The sequence below is a fragment of the Struthio camelus genome, chromosome 3, assembly GCF_040807025.1.
Source record: "Struthio camelus isolate bStrCam1 chromosome 3, bStrCam1.hap1, whole genome shotgun sequence".
Lineage (NCBI taxonomy): Eukaryota > Metazoa > Chordata > Aves > Struthioniformes > Struthionidae > Struthio > Struthio camelus.
Genome location: NC_090944.1, coordinates 106,306,211 through 106,327,922, shown reverse-complemented (window position 1 = coordinate 106,327,922; position 21,712 = coordinate 106,306,211). Strand labels below are relative to the sequence as shown.

The following is a 21,712-nucleotide window of genomic DNA, read 5'->3' as shown; positions in this document are numbered from 1 at the left end:
AAGATCAACTCATGAGATCTTCCCTTTTCACGCCAAAGTGTACGGACCTGCCAACAGACTGACATTCCTTCCTTCCTGTTTCCCATCTTAAATCCCATAAGTAGTAAATTATAGAACACAGGACCTAACTCTGCATTGTGCATTATTTACAAATACCCAGCATATCAAAACAGCACAAAACAGGTATATGCAGATCTGTGCCTAATTTGCCCGTTCAGGCTGTGTGACTCGTTTGGCAGAGCAGCTTTAACTTCCACTTTAAACCAGCTACTGCAGTGATTCCATTGCGATGGCTGTTACTTGGTATTTTCTGGGATTTGCTGTTTATTTTTGGTACCTAGGTAACATTGACCAGGCACTGCAAAAAGACTCAGATTTTCTGTCTGCATACTCAGTTACCTGAGGGTCAATGAAACGCAGCTGGCATGAAAATTCATACAAACATAACAAAAAAGTGTGGAGACAAAGGACAGAAATGGAACAAAAGGGACTGACCGCACAGATAGCAAACAGAAGAGCTGGAGCAATGTAAAGTTCACTTTAGCTCCTTGAATTTTATAATCTAGACCTTCAATTTCTTTAAAATTGCTTCAGTACAATTTTGTCCTAGCCTAGCAGGATTTAATCCTTCTACCACCATATGCTCCAGGTCAATATCCAAAGCACAAAGCTTAAGTATTGTCTTAAATAACAGTATCAAGGAGATCAACTGGACAAAGAACTACTAGAATTTGTGCATGGCAGTACTTGAACCTAACAGGTGCCTGATCACATATCACACTAGCTCTTGAAAAAGCAAACCACAGTTATCTCCTTCATGTCCCCTTCTCAGTTCCTCAGTTCAACTGCACAAGTGTGGCTGAAAGTAACCGAATTCAGCCCCTGATGCCTAACAGGATTAAGGTAGATAGTTTTGTGGTGATCTTGTTATGCCTTTGTTTGGCTGTTACACTCTGGAAGCAGAACTGAATTATTTTACCTAATAGTTAACAAGCAGATTCCTATCACCTCTATTGAAAACAAATGCAAAGTTATTTTTCAGTTTGTATTCGGGCACCTTCTACTCACGCACTGCCATGAGATAGCAGCCCAAATATTTCTTGTGGAATTTCCAAGTGACAGAACAGCTTTCATTACTGTACTGTTTCTCAAAAAAGATTCTGCATTGCATTTTGTTAACATTCATAATGGTGCCTATTTCTGGGAATTCCCTGATCTAGAGCATAAGGGCTCTTTCTTTTTTAAAACTTCTAATTTAAAGCCATTAAAAGCTCTGTCAGTGACGAATTGGAATGCCTCCAGCTACTTAATTTTATTTGCAAATGCAGAGAGGTCAAACTGCTGCTTTATATATTGCAACAAAATCAGCTGGATAGGATCAGTGTCAGATACCAAGCCTCTTAAGCCACTGTCAAGATCTGAATGGAAGACAAAGAAAATGTGCATCCTGGTATCCGTCACCCCTTCCCTATACTCCAAAGCTCCCCATTTCTTCACCACCCCTTGCTCTGAAAAACAGTGAGGTACTCACAAGGCATCTGCAAGCAGTGCTGGAGGATAGATAACAAATAGGGATAGGCGTCTGTATGCTTCAATCTCTTCTTGATCAGCTCAAACATCTGAGAGGCGCTTTTGGTATCAATGTGGATCTGAAGTAAGGGAAGGTAGTGAAAGAATGAGTGAGACAAAAACCAGGCACAGTGAAAGCCTCACTAACTGTGAAAGGTCTGATCAACAGAGACAGGCAAACTTCCAGCAAATGGACCATTGCGGAGTTTCTTGCAATGTCCATATATAAGGTCTAGCAAAGAGAAGGCACATGGGACTGAGATGAGCACTGCCATCCCCACTCCAATAAGGAGAAGATCTCCAAAGGGATATAAAGGTGGGAGGCATGCAAAGCCACCAAGTGCTTTCTGGAGCAAAAAATTCATTTGGGCCCTAAGAAGTGATGGTATAAACAGTAGAAGGTAAGCAGAGAAGGGCTGGATGTTCTGTATTGGTGTGTGGCAGGAGCCAGTCATGGACAAGAGGAAACTACAATTTATCTGGGCTCTACAGTCCTTTCCTCCTACTAGAGGTTTTGGAAATTGTCCTTGCTGTATGCTCGTCTTCAAACTCCACATTTTACAAAGTACTGATCCTCTCCAGAACCTCTAAGGTGACAACCCGCAGGAGAGTTTCCTGGGATCTATTGGGAAAAGAATAAGAAAAGAGCCCAAACTTCATCTATAGTCCTGTAAAGGGGATGTCCGAATCTAGAATGCATCCAGATCATCAGCACTGAGAACATGAGAGCAGTGTTGAGAACCTCCTCCACTCCTGAACTTTCAGCCAAGCAAAAGAAATAAGTCTTTGTCAAAGACTTGGCAGAAGCTGTGCCTGTAATCATTGTTTTCATCGTTCACACATCACAGACCCCTATTTACCAAATGAGAAACAGTGAAAACAAAAGCACCAAGCGCACTCAGCAGCCAAAGTCAATCATTGCTTTCAGGAAACACAAGGGAAAGTTGCACAAAGGATCCAGAGATGATGGTTCATCTTTGGCAAGTTCAGGTACTCCAGAGAAAACCTACCAGGTCAAACCGCTTGGCAAGCTCTAGGTCATCTTCATTCCTGACCATCTCAAAGAAGTCTAAGTGCCTAAAAGAAAATGAAAAAACAAAACAAAAACAAATCTGCCAATGGTCATGGCATAATTCAGACTTAAAGTAAATCTGCCACTGCAGAAGAAGTAACACCTCATTTCCAGCTAGAGGATCTGGAAATTGGCAAGCCTTTTTTACATGAAGTGTTGGAATACGTATGTAAGGCAACTCATGGGGGTCAACAACAGGCCGAAAGGAAAGGCTGGCTGAGGTACAAGTGCTCTTTAATCCCCATGCTAAGGCACTGTTTTCAGGTAATGGCTGCTAAAAATGAATATAAAATAGGAAAGGGATGCAATGTCTGCAGTCATAATACATTTCTAAAAAGTTCACGCCATGCTTGTTAACCAGGTATGTTAGACCTTTAACAATATGTTTCTTGTACAATGTGGACCGGAGATGCATTTAGCTAAATAACAGGGTTCATAGCTGCCTTTACATTTGACTGCTGATGAGCACAGCCACGTGCCTCCCATGGGATCTGGGGCATCTGCTGAGAGACATATCCGACCACGGCACCTAGACTTCCCTTGCATGGAGACCAGAGCGCAGCAGATGGTCTGCGGGAAGGCTGTGACACATTCCCCTGTCTTGATCCGACATGGAGTCTACCTAATCCAAGCACCTAGGATCCTCTCAAACCTCTATATCGTTCTTATCATTATGATTTGTGAGACCCACAAGCACCCCCAAGTTCCTCTTGAATGCTCCTCACTACTGGCCGAAGGAAGAGGGATGGCCCATGGGCCAGATTCTCTTCTTGGCTACAGTAGCTTAGATCAAAAGTAACACTACCGACCACTACCACTATATCTACTGTGGCAACCAGTAGATATATACAACTGCACACAGTCTTCCCCTGTGGCATTAATACACCTTCTCAAAGATGTAAGGTGTCTATTTATGACAGGCAGCTGGTGCTAACCTGGGGTTTACGTGAAATTGGTCACCCTACAACAGCTCCTGACACTGGATATTTGAAAAAAAATCCCAAAAGTCAGTGCCTTGAAAGCTGCAGACATAGTCCTGATCCTTAGTTTTTCACCATATACTTCTACCATATACTTCTACCTAGTAAGTCCCTCCAGATCAGCCCTGCTCTATAGAAAAGGGTGGAGATAGAGTAGTAAGGGGTAACAGCATAATAGCAGGTCAATCCTTCTCCACAGAGCTTAGTGTGGTTACAGAAGATATTCTCCCATGGTAGGCACAGGAACAGGCATTCCTACACCTTAAAAGGCTTCATTTTGTTAACCGAATGGGTTTTCCTAGGCTCCCTGCGGAGTTGTCAGCTTGCTTAGCTTCTTGAGGTGTCTTAGTCAAACAGCTCAGGTCATTTGTTCCAAGTTAATTTTGTAGCTCTGTGAAAGATTTAATTTAAGCTCATCATCAGCTTCAGTTAATGTGGCAAAATATGGATTTGCTAGTGAGATTAAACTGGGTCCCTAGTGCAGACATGCTGCAGTAGAGGAAGCATTCATTTTGTGAATAACTTTCAACACAGTGATTTGAAGGTGCCATTCAATGTTACATTTTGTGCATCGGCAATCCCATTTGAAGACGTTCCTCATTCTCTTCTCTTGCTCACTCATTCCTACCCCTTTGCCCACCACAGGGCCCTCTCCTCTTACAGCTGTGCCAGTGCCAGTGTTTAAGAGGTTGTGGTACAAGCTAGATCGGAAGAAGACTGATGTTAAAGAAAAGTCTTGGAAACTCAGAACCTGCACTTTGACCACATGCACTCAGGCTCAATGAAGCCAATGAACTACTGGCTTCCCTTTCCCCTGCTAGGTTAGACTTTTGTTCCAGTTTTGCTACAAGAGAAAAAGAATTAGAACACTTCTTCATTCGGGTAGCCACTCCCAGCATAGAATAAAAACAATTCAGGAACTCCTTGTCAGGAGGAGCATTGTGCTTAAATCTGAAACTCAATTCAAATGTTCCTCAGAACTTTCTACTGATTAATGACTATTCTCAGAAAGTGTGTCTTACCTGTCCAATGTGGCATTCTCGTGTCCTCTTAGCTTGTCAATGACAGGTTGAATTCCCAGCATTAGAAACTCATATCGTAGGTGTAATCGGAACTCCAAATTGTCCTTAAGGAAGGGGGGAAAACAACTTTACAGGTTCCAAAAGTTTTTTTTTTCAATGCAATTAAAAACTTATAATGCAATTAAAAAGATTTGCTTAAAACCTCAATTCTTCCCTTTTTAATATCCTCTATCCTGACATTCAATTCACAGGATGACTCACTTTCCATGATCCCTTATTCTGAATGTGTCTAAACAATCTTACCCTCCTAAGTAACTTCAAATTAAGGCCTATGACTCTATCTGCCTTAAAAATGCAATCCTCATGTGCCTAGAATGAGTTCTACACATCTAGTAAGAAGGACAGCACATTCCAGGTTCCACAAAGACAAAAAGTCATTAGTGTTTATCCTGCTAGTCAACTAGAGATCTTCCTCCTGGTTACAAATGAACAGTATTGCAGACTTCCTCTTAGTTTTTATGCATACTTGGCATAAAATTAGATATACTCCGGCAAACTTGACAGCTATTCAGTAGGGCTGCTGCAGATGGACACTGCCAGACAGAGCTGTTACGAGCTTGTTGCCTTTTGCAATTTAATCAAAAAAAAAAAAAAAAACAGTATACTAAAAGTAAAATTTTCAATGAATTAAATCAGTTTAAATTATTGTCCAGATTCAAAAGGAAGGGTTATTAATGAATGTAAATCAAAATGTGTTTTAAAAGGCTGAAATCAAGAAGAAAAATGCTTTGCAGTTATTAAAAAACAAAGCAAACCATTTCTTCTTTCCCTTCCTCCAACTCCTGCACCCCAAATTTTTTTTTTGGGGTGTCTGGTCATACTTTCGACTTTCCGTCCTCAATCTGGAGTGAGACTTTGTCCTCCTCTCTTCCCATACTACTAACAAGAATATTTTTAACATGCTCCTGAGTTGTTTTTTGACCAGCTCTACTGCCAGAGTGCCACAGGGTTAATGAGAGTAAAAAAGGAGAAATGTGCTGAATTATAAGGCATGTTCATATATATGAAAGAGAGCAAGCAGAACAGAACAATATGGAAGGGCTGCTTAATACAATAATCCATGTTACACACTGGAAGAGGCTGGGAATGAAATAACAGGGAAGACACTGAAGGACTGATACTAACAATTCAGCCTCTTTTTCTACAAACCGTATCCACTCCATAACATAAGATTTGTGACTTAATCTGCTAGCCATTTCCCAGGTAAATTACTTCAAGAACAACATTTTAGATGGAATTTCTAGGGCAACAACTCACCTCCCCAGCACCAGCATTGAGAACAGCATTGATAAAGGACATGATGGCTGTTTTGAGATTTACTTCATCTCGATAACGCCCCATGCTTCGGTCCAGCTCGTTCAACAATGTCTGAAACAGAACAACAGGCTGGGTTAAAGCACATAATCTAATTCCTTGCACCATTTTGCATACTGTTAACGGAATCTAAAAACAGTCTGCTTTTGAATTGCTATTTAGTTGCTTAAAGAAGTAACTTTTTTCAAGTAAGGGTCTTGGCAATTTGGGGCATGCCACAATAAACAAATGAAGAATAGTGATAGGAACAGAGTACTCGTACGATCCTAAGGAAAAAAAAAAAAGCCTCCTTTTTTTTTTTTTTTAAAGCAAGCTATTATTTGATAAAAAGCAAATGCCCTTTAAAATCTCTGCCAACATAACCTAAGAAAGCAGTAAAATCAAGCCCCGCCCAGTCAGTTAACTCTGTATGGGGAATATGACAGGGAATTTAACTCTATGCATGCAGAAAAACATCATCAGATACATATACTCTTTCTATGCGTGACATTCAAATAATTTTCATGATTTTTTTGAATCTCAGCAGGATAGACTGCACTTATGCATACAGTGGGGAGAGAATCCTGTGCTGTTGTCCAAGGAACAGAAGCTGTACCAGGATCTTGGAGAATGTACGGTTTCTTCTCACTCCTTCGCTTGTAAACATTTCACATAAAGCAATTACCTAATCTCAGCAAGTTCTTTTTAGGGATTTGCAATTAACAGGAATATTCCCCGTGCATGCAGCTCCAAACTTACTAGAGCTGAAAGGCTGAGTTACAAAACTAAAGTGGAAGTGCAGTTAAGTCCAAATTTCCATGTTATGTCTCCCTATTAACCAAACAGCATGGGTATTCACAGACATGCTGTTGGTCTAATCTCTATATACTCCTGGATTCCTAGAAATATATTCAGAGCATATTCAGAGTGTGTCTGTGTGTGTGAGAGCACTACACAGAATGATACATACAGAGATGCTACCATAGTCTTGTGAACATCAGGAGACAGAAGAAAAAGAGGAAAAAAAGAAAAAGATTCGACAATGTCGATACCATGTGCCTTGTACAGTTCAGTGAGGACCAATTTTGCTTGAATATTTACAGGAAGAGTTTATATGTAAAAATTGATTAGCCACGGAAGCAACTCTCTACTTCTAGCTTTGTGTTGACGACTGAGTCTTCTCGCTAGGATCTTCTCGGATCAGTTCATAAATCCAAGGACAATTTTCCTCACTGGAAGAGTAACAAATTCCACTTGGGATCTGCCAGTTCAATTGTATGCGTCTCACTCTAGCACTAATAATAAACACCCCACACTCATATTTCTGTTGCTGATGCACTAGAAGTATCTGAATTCTTTTTACTCTTCCAAAGAAGTCTTGACCATAAAGGGAGAATGAAGACAAAAATAACTTGTTAGTGTCCAGTCCAGCAGATCCACCTCAATAACATTCTGAAGCTATGATGCTGAGTAAGGAAGTTCATTTTCCTTTAGTCAGCCTTCTGCCCCTGGCTACTGAAAGCATTCATTCATAGCAAAGTCTTTCCCACGCCAGTCATCAGTTTCATAGGTCTATCTTGTTTCCTGTAGAAAATGGACATCACCATGCAGGCAGTATGTCTCAAGAAGCAGGGAGGGTATCCTCCTGGCTTCATGTGATCCTCTGCTTGTTTTTATGCAAAAAACTTCTGAGCCATCATACACTGCTACTGACAGCTGTTCTTATACCTGAGCATAGTACATTTACCTTCACCATCACTGCAAGCTTGATTCCATAAATTTTTTCTTGCATCTTCTAAATTGTCCAGCTGGCAGCTGTGAATGCCTCTAGTCTTGGCATTTGAACTTTGACCAAATCCATGATTTCCTAGTAGCTAGGTTACACCAAACACTGACCCTTCACCCATTTTTGCTAGAAGTGGGAATGAGTCTTACATAAAAACAGAGTAAATGTCCTGCTGAATCAGACTGATGGTCCATCCAGTCCAGCATCCTATCTCCAACAGTAACAATATAACACTTGATTTAAGGAGTCTATTCAAGGAACAGCCTCTCTTTAAATTTACCAGTAAAAATAAACTGTTTGTTCAACCTGATAAAAAAGCAGAAGTGAAGCAAGTGAGAGAATTAGCGCTGTTACTTTTAGATTTGACACTGAAATCCAAAGCACTTGTGTCTTCTTGGAATGATTTAGGTAGCCATTACTACAGAAGCACCAAAACCAAGCCTGGACTGTTTTTCTGCTTTTAGTTAATGCCTGGATTCTTCTTCTTCATAGGCCTCATATCTATCATAAATTCTCAAAGATTCTTGAGAATGCACTGGAATCTATGCAACACCACTCCAGACACAGCATCCAGATAGGTTGCAGGATGTCAGCTAGTTTTCTATCCCCTATTTCAGAAGGTTGTAATAGGAGCAGAATGCAGTGGGGCCCAGTGAAATTCAAGGTGAGAGCAACAAAAACCTTTGGTTGCACTAAGCTAACTGAAAAGCGGTGCATCCTCATGCAATTGCTCAGCTCTAGAAAGAAACGCTATAAGGTCACACAATTCCTAAAGATCAGAGTTTACACCCACACACTGTGGCTGAATTCCAGTATCTCTAATGCTTTGCAAATGGCTGAGGTTCAAGTCTTCACTTGAACATTTCCTGTGAAAGAGATTTCACCGCACCTCTTGGCAGCAAGCTCTGTGGCCTAATTGATCTTATGGTTATAAAGGTTTTTCCTACTATTTAGGCAAAATTTTTCTCACTTAATCCCATTATTCCTCATCGATGACATCCAGTAAGGGTTCATTCAATATGCAACTAACCTCATAAGGCTTTGGATGAGCCTTGAGAGGGGGAAGCAAATCAAGTGGGAACACGGGATTTTAGTTTGTTCCTTTTTAGCTCCTCTCCTACAATTCCAAATTGATCAGCTCTCTCTCTACAGATCTCTGTACTGATGGTGCTTCAGACAAACCAGGCAGTGGGGCTCTGGAAGGAATGCTTCTAATCTCTGCCTTTTCAATTGACAATATCAAGCTTCCTTTATTCCTTCCCCTCAACCTTCAAAACTTTTAGTGTGTTAAGGAGGAAAACCGGTGTTCTGTCCAAAGTAGCCAAGCTCGTATTTTGGCCAGCAAGTGAAATCAACTCTTTTCAGTCAGTATCTAATAACTGGCTTCACGTAACACTGAAAAGAAAATTCTTCCTTACCATTGGGGTACCCAATTGGGTAGGGGTCTTAAACAGCAAGCTAGGCTAGAAGGACACTGGAATGTCCTAAAATACCTTTCTGGGCCCAGGCACTATCATAACTTTGCAACATTGGTTTGACTCAAAACAGAGCATGTTAGAAAGTACAAAATTTTACAATGTCATAACACAGTGCACTCACTCTACAGGAGTAATGAGAAAGCAGCAAGCGTAACGATAATCAGGAGGGCAACAAACTGGGGAAGAGAGAGATCGTGCCCCTTTCACAAAGAACATAATCATAATAAGGCAATGCAGACAGGAACAATGCTGAAATAGGAGGCTCTTCATTCCCAATTTTCAGAGCACTTTAGAGACCTCCATTTTCACAAGAAAGATGCCGGAGAAACTCAAGATGAAGCTACTCTCCTATAGCCACACAGTAAGCCAGTGAGAGAATGACTCTACTACCAACTACGGATACACCAGATAGAAAAGAATCTATGCAAGGACACCAAGGAGATTCTCCCACTGCTTTATTTTCCAAAATTTTCTTTTGTCTTGCTTCTTTAAGGAGCAGAGTAGAATTTGTAGGCAAAGAAGCACATTTCAAACAGAAATTGGATGAAGCAAAGGCAGAGCTTTTCCAGATTGCCTCAGGAAGGAGATTTAAGCCATGTCTTCATATTATTGTGGTATTTGAGTAAAGATGAAGTACTCCTCTGAAGAGGCTGGTTTTCAGGAGTATCTTAAAAGATCAACTGTTGGACAGTAACGGGAGAGTCACTCCAGGCAGTAGGGCAGCATGAAAGAAGGGTCAAAGATAAAAGCAGGTAAAGAGATCAGCTCAGGCAAGAAGCTAAGACAAACACGAGAAAATGAGAATGGTCATACGAGTAAACACAACAAACTCAGACAAAGCATGAAACCTTGAAAGGAAAGCAGTATAAAAGTTGCAAGTGCCAAGAGAGAGATGATATACCTGTGAATAACTGAATAGTGGAGAGAGAGGGTGATGTTGTAGTACTCAAAAGATATTTGAGTGAAGTCTGAAGAGTCAACAAAGAGGACGAATAAGTTCTAGAGAAACTCCCATAGCTGTAAAGGGACTCTTCTCTGAAGTAAAGGACTTGACTGAAAATTGAGGTCCGGGTCACTGTAGATGAAATGCTGGCAATTTTGAAAACATAGTATTTTATACTGGGGTTTCTACTCAGAGCCAAGTACGAAATTTCATCAAGTTAGAGGAGATAGTCCTTCAGATTAATAAAAGTTCTGCCTATATTTTCCATTAACTCACATTAAAAAAAACACACACACAGTAAAAAGGAAGCATATCCTTTCCAAAAGATTTCAGCACAATTAGAAATAGTGTAAGCCAATCTTCAGTTGGTATGACCTACTGCAATTAGTTAATTTAATCGGGACAACTGTTACAACTATTTATATTACTCAGGAATCTCGCTGTAATTTGGATTTGCATTTTAGATACAACTAGTATAAAACCTGAGGTTTCCTATTCAAATCAGAGGAGTTATACCAGCACAGAGGCAGTGCAAGTAAAGTAAGAGCTGTATCTAAAATCCCAGCTTTCTTTCCCTGCTAATTCACCTGGTGCCTCCAACTAAGCTGGGCTAGCTGTTACATGTAGTAAGAGTTGCACTTACACCGAGCACCTGTGATTTATGACATGCAACTAAAACATGCAGTGTGTTATGGTACCATGTTAAATATATGATTTCTACAGTACTCCACCACATTTCAGCACATGCAAATGGAAAATAATCTGGGTTCCAATCCAAAACTGTTAGCAGCAAGTTAAGTTTTAGATGGTTGCCAGCAAATAATTCTGAACCTCACTTCCTTGTTCTTACAAAGAGGAGTGGCAACAGACAGCACCCACCAACCCAAACTTTCTTCATCACCAAGAAGGGTAGGGGGAAGAAAGCAATTTGTCTTGGGGGAAAAATAGTTCCTGAGCAGTGTTTTTACATTTACCTCCTGACTTCTCAAAGAACACGCTGCTGGTCATCACAGATGATGAGGGGAGAATAAAATCTGCAAGAGTGGAAAATAAATCCAAACCCACAAAATCCAGACGAAGTACCAGCATTCACAGGTGAGGAAGGATCAACTGATAGAAAGAGAGATGGGAGGAATGAAGACCATTATCCACCAATGTTGTCAGGAAGGTGACTAAAAGGAAGAGCACCAATTGTGCCGGTGGTGTCACAGGTCAGCTTTACCTATAAGTTATTTTATCAGACTTTCCAATAAAACAGAGCTCAGGACAGTTTCCAGAAAGCCCGACCCTTTTCTACTTCAGAAGAACTGAGTTTGGCTTCCAAAATTGAGAATCTGAAATTATTCTCCTCTTGGGTCTCTCTCTTTAGTCAGGCCATTGTCTTATGGAGCTGCATCTACAGCAACACTGAGCAAACCCTTTATGGTTTCCACATTCTCTTTCTTTTTTTCTTTTTCCCTTTAAAATCACTTTGCAATAAAGAACCAAAGAGGCAGAGGAATTCATTCCTACTCTGTACATTCAAAGTATGTTTCTCCCATTCCCTCTGTTCAGTTCATTTTTTTATTACTCTTTGCAGTGCAAAAAGAATTCTAGTTTCTTGGTTCAGCCAGATCATCGGTTGTGGGAGATCATTTTCAACCTAACAGTGATTAGGTGTGGCCAATTAGAATCAATCTAAAGCTACAAGCTCTAAACTGTTCAGACACACCCATATATTGAGCGATGCTGCTAATTGCTCAGGATACAGGACACATCTCCTAGAAGAGCTGGATCTCTTAGATATTTGCAAAGTCTGGGTTACAAAGATTTCATCTCAGCATCAGGATAAAGAAAAAAGGCTTTTATTAGCTTGACTGCACTATACTGCACACTACCTCTTTGATGTTTATAGTAAAGGCATAAGATAAGCATTGTCAGCTCATCCCTTTCTTGAAAGGGCCTCCTATGGTGGAGTTAGAGTGGATGCTTTTTCCTTGACAATAAGCTGCAAGATCATTCTGAGACATGGGAGTGGGACAACAGAGCTGCACACTTGAAAGGCAGGAGACAGAAAATTTATAATACTCTCTTAACCAACAAGATCTAGAGTATCAGAGAACTTTCTACTAAAAGGTAAAGGAGACCATGACCACATTTGTTTCATCAGCATTTAAAATACCCCACTTCCCCTCTGTTAGAAGAAGACGAGTGAAGATGGATGAGGGAGGTCTCTGGATGAACCTTTACCGCTTCAAAATTACGAGAAAATCTGTTTAAGCTCAAGCTGCTATTGACAGTGTAGTGGAAGATCCCACTCTAGCTTCTAGACTCAAGCTTCAGAAATTAACAAACAAGAACACATCCCTTTCATTAAATCATTTTGGAGTTCTGGGGTGGGGGGGGGGTGTTTAAGAAAAGAAAAAGAGCAAGTATCTATTCATCTTTCCTTTTTCCTCTCTATGGAAAAGCATTTTGACAAAAGCAAGCATTTATGTAAACCACTCTTTCATGAATGTGAGTTAGTAAGTTTCTCCAGACTTACAAAAGCATCTGCAAATCATTATATGAGACTCTTCAAAGACTCAGTATACAGTCAGACCCATGTTACCGCACTCTGGCCCTGCAATGACTTATCTCAGTTATCTAGTAAATTTCAAACCAATAAAAAAAAGAGAGAGAGAGATGACACAACTAGGAGACACTTGAGTAAACTCATAATCCATCTCCCATATGGATTTACTAAGCAGCATCACTTGGTCAAGGAAGGACAACAAATTAACATGGCAGCATGAGCGTTGCCAGGGCTGTGAGTTACCAATGCCTTTTGCCAAGCATGTGAGGTTACCCTCATCTACCTCCAGTTGTAAACTAGAACTTCAGATTGATTCAGAAAGGATTCCTCAGTTCACCCAATTACTAGAGAGGAAGTTTTGTTTAAACTTTTTCCTTCTCTCTTCAATATGCACACTACATTAACCTGCCTATCATATCTATCTACATGTATGTACATTATTTTTCTGCTTCTGTCTTCTGCATCAGTGACTTCTGTCCTACTGCTGTTCTAAAGAATAGGGATATATTCTTACGACTGCAACTGTAATTCCTTCACCTTCCAACTTTTATGGTAATTATTATCCTTTGTAATGAAATAGCCTCGAGGATTTTCAACTGAGATCAAGGGCCCACCTTTCTGGATTCAAATATCATAAGAGGTCATGCTTGCACATCAAAGACATACATAAAGTTTAAGCAGACAACAGAGGCAAATGGCCAAGTCCACACAGAGGGGTGGGCCTGCCAATGCCACATAAAGAGTAGTACCAAGCCAAGATCTCTTGCATCCCAGTTTCAGGTCAGAGTCACAATTACCGAAGCCCATAGCACATTCAATCCCAATGGCAAACATTTGCAGCTACTGTTCATGAGTACAGTCCGTTTCTCATTCACTTCTACATTCTTAAGTTCATTGTAGCCCAAGATCCACTGATGCATTAGCTGTGGAGGTGTCAGGAGATAACAGCTGACACAAACCAGGATTCAGGGCCTCTTGGCCCACCATCATCCTTAGCATTTCACCTGAGGAAGAATGGTATATTGGTGAGGTGATCCCAGTGTTTAGGAGCTACAGCTCTATACACAGCAACAAATTCTTTCATATCTTTTTGTGAAGGTGCTCAGTTCACTAAGAGGAGGAATATTGTAACAACAGCCAGCAGCATCCACAGTAAAAACCTGTCATTGATCTACTGACCTCCCTCAAGGTCTCTGAGATTAAGTGAGTTTCCCCTCTGTACTCTGAATGGACGACATGTGAGCCAACAATTGCTAAGTGGCAATGATCCACAAGTGGTAATAAGTGGTAATTTAAGTGCCTCCACTGTCAATTATTTAATCCACATCTCTTGCATTACTTAATAATGGACTTTAAAATCAGGACAGAGGCTCCTGAAATTCTGTGGCTTCAGCTTCTAGGGTAGAACTAATAATAGCACCCCAGAATTCTCATTGAATTAAAGTATAAATGGATTACCAGCTTTCATTTAACATAGCAAAATCCAATTTTAAGGTAAAACATATGAGATTTTAAATTATCATTAATTGCAAGTGATCAGATCTTGATGATAATCTGAGAAAGTGGTCCATCCTAAATTTAAACGGAAAAAAAAAACCTTTTTACTGCCTAGCAATGTTATGATACATGCATTATAAAAATCACTCTCTACAGAGATGCATCACGCTGGATATTTTTGGCAAAGTATGCTGCCTCTACCTGGAATCTTGTCCTTTCTGCAGCATAGACTTGGTAGTGAAGCATTGCTTGCAAGACTTTCTTGTGTCCATCTGGTACCAAGCAGACCGCCCCTAGGATCTCCAGTACAGCAATCTTGGTCTTGATGTTCTCAGTTCGTAAGCTCTGGGAGATGATGTTGATACTCTCTGGATGAGCCAGGACATGAGCCCGTCCCTGGGAATTGTTCATCAGTGCCTTGATACATCCTATAACGGATGTGTGTATACGGCTCTCTGAGGTCTCATAGTCCATGCTCTTTAGGAAATTCAGCAAACAGCTGAGGCCATCCAGCTCAATAAACCTGGTCACAAACCTGGAAAACATGTGATGAAAACAAACCAAGGGCAAATTATTAAAAAAAATCATATTATTCAACCCTGCAACTAGAAGAATTGAGTAGTTTTTAGCCTAAGGGTCATGGGATAATTCAAGGGTATTTTAAAAAAAAGGGTGGGTGGGGGGGGAAGAACTAGCTAATATTGGTGTATCACACAGTTTCAGGATTATATTCTACATTACGTTTTATGACCCTACTATCTGTTCCCTCTGTTCCATGTTGCAGGCACCACCAAACACCTGCTGTGGTCTACCCCAGTGGTTAATGAATTTTCAAGGCTGAACTGATTCTTGCATATTCCTTCAGTTCCGCTGTACTGACTGGAGTCCAGACTTCATACTCTGATCCCATTATACATGTACAGGAACATACTACATTTAAGCAGTACATGTTCTTCTTCAGTCCAGGTTTGGACAAAGCTCCAAGAATGGCCTTGGCTGCCTTTTTTTTTTAAAAAAAGTTGGAGGAGGCAAATTAAGGATATGGTAGGCCCCTGTTAACCATGCAGTAGCAAACATGGTAAAAACATCATAAATTGAGGAAACTTAGAATTAATCAGTTACCAAATGACACAACAAAGACTAAACCTACATTGGGACAGGTTTTTTTTGACTGTTGAGAACATTAGTGTTTTGTTTCTACCCTCTTCTATCCTAACAACAGAACCATATCAAGTTTGCTTTGTTTCAGATTAAGACTGTGGAAACTGGGGATGGAAATAATAAAGGAGAAAGGCTATTGGAACACTTTAAAGTTTTGTTCAAAACCAAAATTAAAAAAAAAAAAAAAGAGTGATACTAGACAAGTCAATAGGAGTTGCTAGAGTTAAGTAAAATGGTTCAAACCAGTGGTTTCAACAAGTTCCATTCAGGTTTCCCAGGGGATTCAAAGAGATGATAAAGGCTGTAAATCATTTCTCTAGACCACTTTGTTTACCTCCCACTTCCTCTAACAGAGGATGTTCAGCTAGGCTTCTTTCTTTAGAGTGCCTGAACGTAAGACCACATGAATTCCATTTGAATTTTCAGTCTACTAAAATTCATAGCAATGATAATATGGCCATGGTCATGCTCTAAGCACCATAATGTAGAAAGAAACCCCAAACAAATGAAAATATCATTAACAACTGTCATCTCCATAACAAACTAAGAATACCTAAAGTCTGTATCTTTAAGCTTTTACCCAGCCTGTTGGATATTTTTTTCCTGTTGGATACTTTCCAATGCGCTGTCTCTCTATTATCTGCTCATAATAAGTGAGATGATGTCCCTAATATGCATCATTAATGGAAGCATCATACTGAAAGACTCCCAACAGCGTGCTCTGTTCGCGTCTCTGTACCAGCAAAACAAACCCGAGCCATACTTACAGATCTACTGGATAATATGGTCTTGTCACATATATAGTGGTCTGGCTGTTTATACCTTACACCACATGGGAAAGTTCAGCGCCTACCTGAAAGTTAGGCTCGCTACACTGACAGATTTGCCAACTTTCACATTATTTGGGCCAGCAGTTTGACCAGAAACATGGCAAAGCCCAGTGCTTTCAACTATGTTTCACTGTGAGGTTTGGATTTTGTTCAAAATTGAATTTCAAAGTGAATATCAGAGTAAGGGCAAGCGCACAGAGGAACACGTGCACACCAAAAATGAAAACACGGTTTACTTGAACCTTGCTAAGACAACCTGCCAAGTTTCACACAGGTTGGATTGCACATCCTTTGGACACATTATCTTGTCTACTTTAACCAACCATAGGAGCAAAAGCCCCTCTGCTTCCAGGCTAGAGAGTGGGATCACACATGATGAACCAGGAATTTAGTAAGTCACTCAAAGTAGTTTGTTATTTTAACTGGTTATATAAAGATTAAAAGTTAGTTCAGTTTCTGTAATACATGTGGCTGCTAGCCTGCCAAAGGAGACTGAAACAAGTGCATTCATGGCTGAAAGAGTTGCTGCTGCGTGTGCTAGGGCTAAGGATTCATTGGGAACCAAAATAAGCACAAACCCAATTTGTTACCAAACACTGCGATGCCAATAATTTCTGAGCACTTCTCCAAGCCCGGTCCTGAAGTGCTGAGTCGCCACTTAGCTCTACCCTGGAAGGACTAGTTTAAATTCTCCTTACTCCTCCTCACCTCCAACGTTTAAGTCTATGTATCCATCCTATGTCCTAACTGTTCCTTCCAGATTCCTAGTAAGAGGGGAAGACACGGAGCTCTCCAGCGGCAAAAGAAAACTCCCCAAAGAAACAGCTGAACAAAGAAAGGGTTTCTAAAACCTACCTCCAGGTGGAACACCTACTTTTATGACAAGACATATAAGGCACTATGACTTTCATATATTTTGGCCTGTTGTGATGACCACACACAAAAAAATGTGAAAGCCACCAAAGTCACACTGTCCCAATTAAGTACAATTCCTGAATAAATCCACTGGTAGAGCAATTTTTCTAGGAGTGTTTGAATGAGATCATTCCAAAAAGAGGGCAGGCACAGGAAATTGTGCAAACATGTCACAAACCTTGATTAATAACATAATTTAAAACAATGTTGGGATTTTCCTGTACTCTTCCCAGTGCAAAGAGCAAATAGTAAGCTGCATTACTCAATAGGAAGGAAAACTGAGTACCTTCCCATTTCAGCTGACATCAAAAGCAGGAATCAAATGATGATTTTCACCTTCCTTTTCCAAAACACTTAGTTCCCTATTGCCCGGAAAAGCCAGAAATCATGTCAAAGGGAGATAAAGGGAGAAATGGCCATTTCTGGGCCAACAGACACTCTCATAATGAGGATCTGTTTGGTGTGGTCATGGGTAGGTTACATCTGTGTAAGTGTCTGTAAAGGAGAGAGACAGAAGTGGGAGTTTAGCTGAGTCATCATGCTCACATCCTTTGGTGTTTGTGCATCTTCATGTCTGTAAACACGGACGTATCTGTGTGTGTGCCTGTAAGCACGCGTACACACACACGAGCACACATATGTGTGTATGTGCAAAGAAAAGCCCAATTCATACATTATTTTAAGTATCTTCTTCCTCAGTATATGAATGTGCAACTGACATCCTATATATCCTATATACCACAAAGTAAGGTTTTCTTCTAGACTGAAAGGTGTAAAGTTAGGCATACTTGCCAAAGCATTCTGGCTAACGCATTCAAAAATCTAAGTGTAAATAAAGTAGGGCATGCTTTAATGGGTACTAAACAAGCAAATTAAAGCCTAACCTCGTCTCAGAGTCTCACGTGACCAGTTTAGCACACGTTAACATGTAGGATACCTTTTCTCCTTTCAAGTTTTAGAGCGTGCTAGTCAGAATGTGCTAGCTAGCTCTAATAACAAACCCTTCATCCAAATACAGATGAGGCCTAAGAGGTAATGACCCATTGGTGGATTCCAAGTATAGTAGGGGACAGCCTCCCTGTGAGAAATAACACAGCTCAGGAAGGACAGAAAGATCATATGCTGAGGGTGTGCACTGGGCAGGATATTACTGCTCTGCTAACAGTCAAGGCTGCACTTCTCTGCAGCATCAGCTTTGGAATTAGGATACACACATAATCCTGACCACTACTGCACTGCTGCAAATTTTAGCATAATGAGTTTTGCTTGCTGAATACATAAATGATAATCTCCAGCATGCACAGGAATGCAAGAAGGCTAAACCAAACAACAGTAATGGAAGGTAAATCTGGGTAAAACAGAAGGAGAAAAGTAGACAGTAAAGGGAATTAGCACTGATGGTTTAATTGATTCAGACTAAAGAAGGTACATTTGTCTGTCCTCCAAGAATTAAAGCAGACAGGCTCTTCTGTGGTTCCAGAAAATTAATTTTTCCTGTCTCTTGCTAGTTTTTACTTTCACTGTGCTTCTGAACCTCCATTTTTGGGCACTGAGATACCAAAAGAAAAGCTCTCCTCTCACTGCTTCTGTCCATCAGTTTGTCATCACACCTGTTTATAGTCATAAGTTTTTACAAACCTAAAAGGAAATCTGTTTCTTTACTAGATGCAGATGTGTTTTTTTTCTGTTCTCTTGAGTTTGCTCCAGCATGCTGGGACATAACCTGGCTTTATTATGTCAGGGCAGCTCCTAAATACCAGAACAAAATGCACTTGTTCAGAGTGGGCCAGCTAGTCGCCCAGAGATGCTTCTATGTTTTCCATCACCTTTTCTCTAGAGGAGAAAAGAACATGACTTTGGGAAGATCTGTTTCAGCTTGTGTTGCTGTTAGAACTTGTTTGGAATAGAGGCACAGACTGGTATCATTACTCTCCATTTTCTAGTAAAAGAAACCCAGTTCTTCACTACAATAAAACGCAGAGCCAGAGATGCGCATTCGTCTCCTTTTGACTCCTCTGGATAAGAGCATTCAAGCGGAGGTGCCTATTAGGAAGCTATCAGAGCCCCTGTGTACCCTGTCAGCATAAACAGATTCCAGTCAGCCCACCCTAGGTGAAATTAGGTTTTCATTATTTTCATCAGATGTCTGATGAACAGAAGTAGCAAGGAAAATAGGATTTGATGTCCAAATTCAAGACTAGGAAGACTAGTATTTTGAAGGCCTGGGTATAGTACTGCTTATGAGAGGAATTTGATGGAGCTGAGGGCCCCTCTACTGCAACCTTTCCATCAAGAAGAAATTGGCTTGCTGATCACGCATTGGCATGCAGCCCATTTGGCAGCTAACGAATTGAGTCGCTGGAAATTAGTTGAGACACAGGACTTAACTCAAAATTTGGCTTGGCTTAACTATTTTTAAAAAGCCCTAAACCATCGCCAGCGATTTAGAAGAGAACACTTTATGGGGCAGCTCAGAGATGCTTGTACTGAAGCTTGTTAGGGTTATTATAAACAGATGAAGCAACAGCCTGTTGTCAAGGGGACCCAGCAGAAGTAACATAGGTCTGGAAAACCCTGCAGAGCTTTGGCTAAAGACAGTTCTCTCTCCTCTTTCCCTCTTTTGGCTTGCCCTTAAAAAGGAGGTCAGGCTGTCCTATTGAAAATGAGAGAGCAGAACAACCAATGGCGGCCACAAAAATATCCTTCAGCAGGACACAGCAGCGGTGCCTTGCTGCTATGGTTATGCTCAATGATTAGAGAAAACTACCGCTTTCATACAGAAAGCATCAAACCAGCTCCACATTAGTGTAAATGAGTTGCTACATCATATGTCAACAGTACAGGTCTTTGGCTTAAAACCCATCAGAGAGTTGGGAGTTTGGCAGTTGTTTCAGCTTGCATTCTAACGTAAAGACCAGTTGCATTTGATTGTGTTCTCTGCTTTAGGACAGTGACAAACAGTATCAAACTGTCATTTGTTCCCTCAGGCTGCTTCTCAACATAGGTCACTGTTTCTTCACTTCCATGTTAAAAGCACCACCCAACCCACACGCTAAAGTTACCACAGCTTGATGAATAGTTATGCTTCAGCTGAGCTTCAGAAACTGGCTGTGTGCTCTCTTACAGACCTTTACAATGGGAGGCAAAACACTGAATTTTAAGTAATCATCTTTTGTCTTTCTTATTATCACTTAGCGCTCGCTCAGTACCTCAACATTCACTAAGCCACCACACAGGAAGGGAAGGACCACGATAACCGCCTCTCCATATTTGCTTACTGATTGCAGAAAGGAGATGTTTCAGCACTTTAGCTTCCTAGAGCATCCTCAGTCTCCCTCACATCCGTCTTTGTACAATACAGGAGACTTGACTGCAGGAAGCGAGGACATTTGCAAAGCAGGTCTCGTTCCCCAAGTGCTTTCTTATAGTGTCCCATTTCTTTTCATTAGCTTTGAGTGAAAGTTTCTCAGTGCAGAGAGACATGCAATAGCATTCTGTTGGAATTACAAGGACTCAAGTCCTTGCAGTAAATACAGTTAATAAAACCAAGGACTGCATATTACCTTTCATGCGGACTAATACTTGATGCTTCCGAGGAAACTAAACACACACATACACATGCACCCATGCATGCAAGCACACACATTCATGCTAGTTTTTCCGAGAACATCCATCTACAGAAGTATATCCATTTAAAGTACTTGCCCCAGTGACTTCTGTTTGGCGCTCTAGTCCTTGCAATTAAGATTGATTTGGGTGTGAGTTCACTGAACACACAGACTTTGATCTTAATCAAGCCCGTATTCTTATGTTCCTGCCCACAAGAAACTTATTAAAACTTCATAAAGGGAGGAGCTGAGCAAAATCAAGCACTTAGCTCTGCAAGAACTCCCAGAAATACCTTCACCTCAACTCCACCTAACTGGAATTCAAATTCTTTTGAGGTAATTTTATGCTTTATTTTTTACTTCTTTTCAGAAAACGTGCATGATTGTGCATTACTGAAGTCCTCTGAAGCTATGACTTCAGCACGGCGTGGATGCAAACACATTTGCCTACTTTGGGCTTAACATAAAGACATCTAGAATCTTTTTGACTGGGTGTTTCCTGAGACCATATCAACTATGGTTATGGTTTCTGCGAGGTGCTCTTTTAAGTGTTAAATGCAAAAGGTTTCTATGCTAGTTAGTTTGCATCGCTCAGAGCATTGTTCCCAGAAAAATAAAGATGACCTTACCTTCAAATGACACAATATACAATAGTCTCTTAACATTTCTCTATATGGCACTTACACATAAGGCAGGAAGAATGCCAAACCAGGTGATGTCAGATGGATTAGCTGCTTTGTATCAAACAGTTCACATTACTGAAGATAAGGGAAGGCCTGAAATCAAAGTTCAGCGCTGAGGCTGATATTTTGCTCATCATGAAACAAATTATGTGGGAGGTTCAGAGGGATAAGGTCTAAAAGTCTGATCTCCAGAGTCATTACCTGTGTTTGCACAAATCTTCCACAGGCTTCTCACAACAGACTTTGTCTTTTATTTTCCTG

At 40.6% G+C, this 21,712-nt stretch overlaps 1 protein-coding gene across 13 annotated transcripts in view; it reads right to left on the bottom strand.

Annotated features, from left to right (window-relative positions):
* DAAM2 (dishevelled associated activator of morphogenesis 2) overlaps positions 1-21,712 on the bottom strand; it is a 233,666-nt gene that overhangs the window by 54,750 nt on the left and 157,204 nt on the right. For all 13 annotated transcript variants that reach the window (XM_009685220.2, XM_009685218.2, XM_009685225.2 and 10 more), the window contains 5 exons: positions 14,456-14,789; positions 5,961-6,071; positions 4,644-4,747; positions 2,580-2,646; positions 1,532-1,649 (listed from right to left, as the gene is read on the bottom strand). In XM_009685220.2, coding sequence (XP_009683515.1) covers positions 1,532-1,649; positions 2,580-2,646; positions 4,644-4,747; positions 5,961-6,071; positions 14,456-14,789 — 734 coding nt within the window. The remainder of the gene's footprint in view (positions 1-1,531; positions 1,650-2,579; positions 2,647-4,643; positions 4,748-5,960; positions 6,072-14,455; positions 14,790-21,712) is intronic.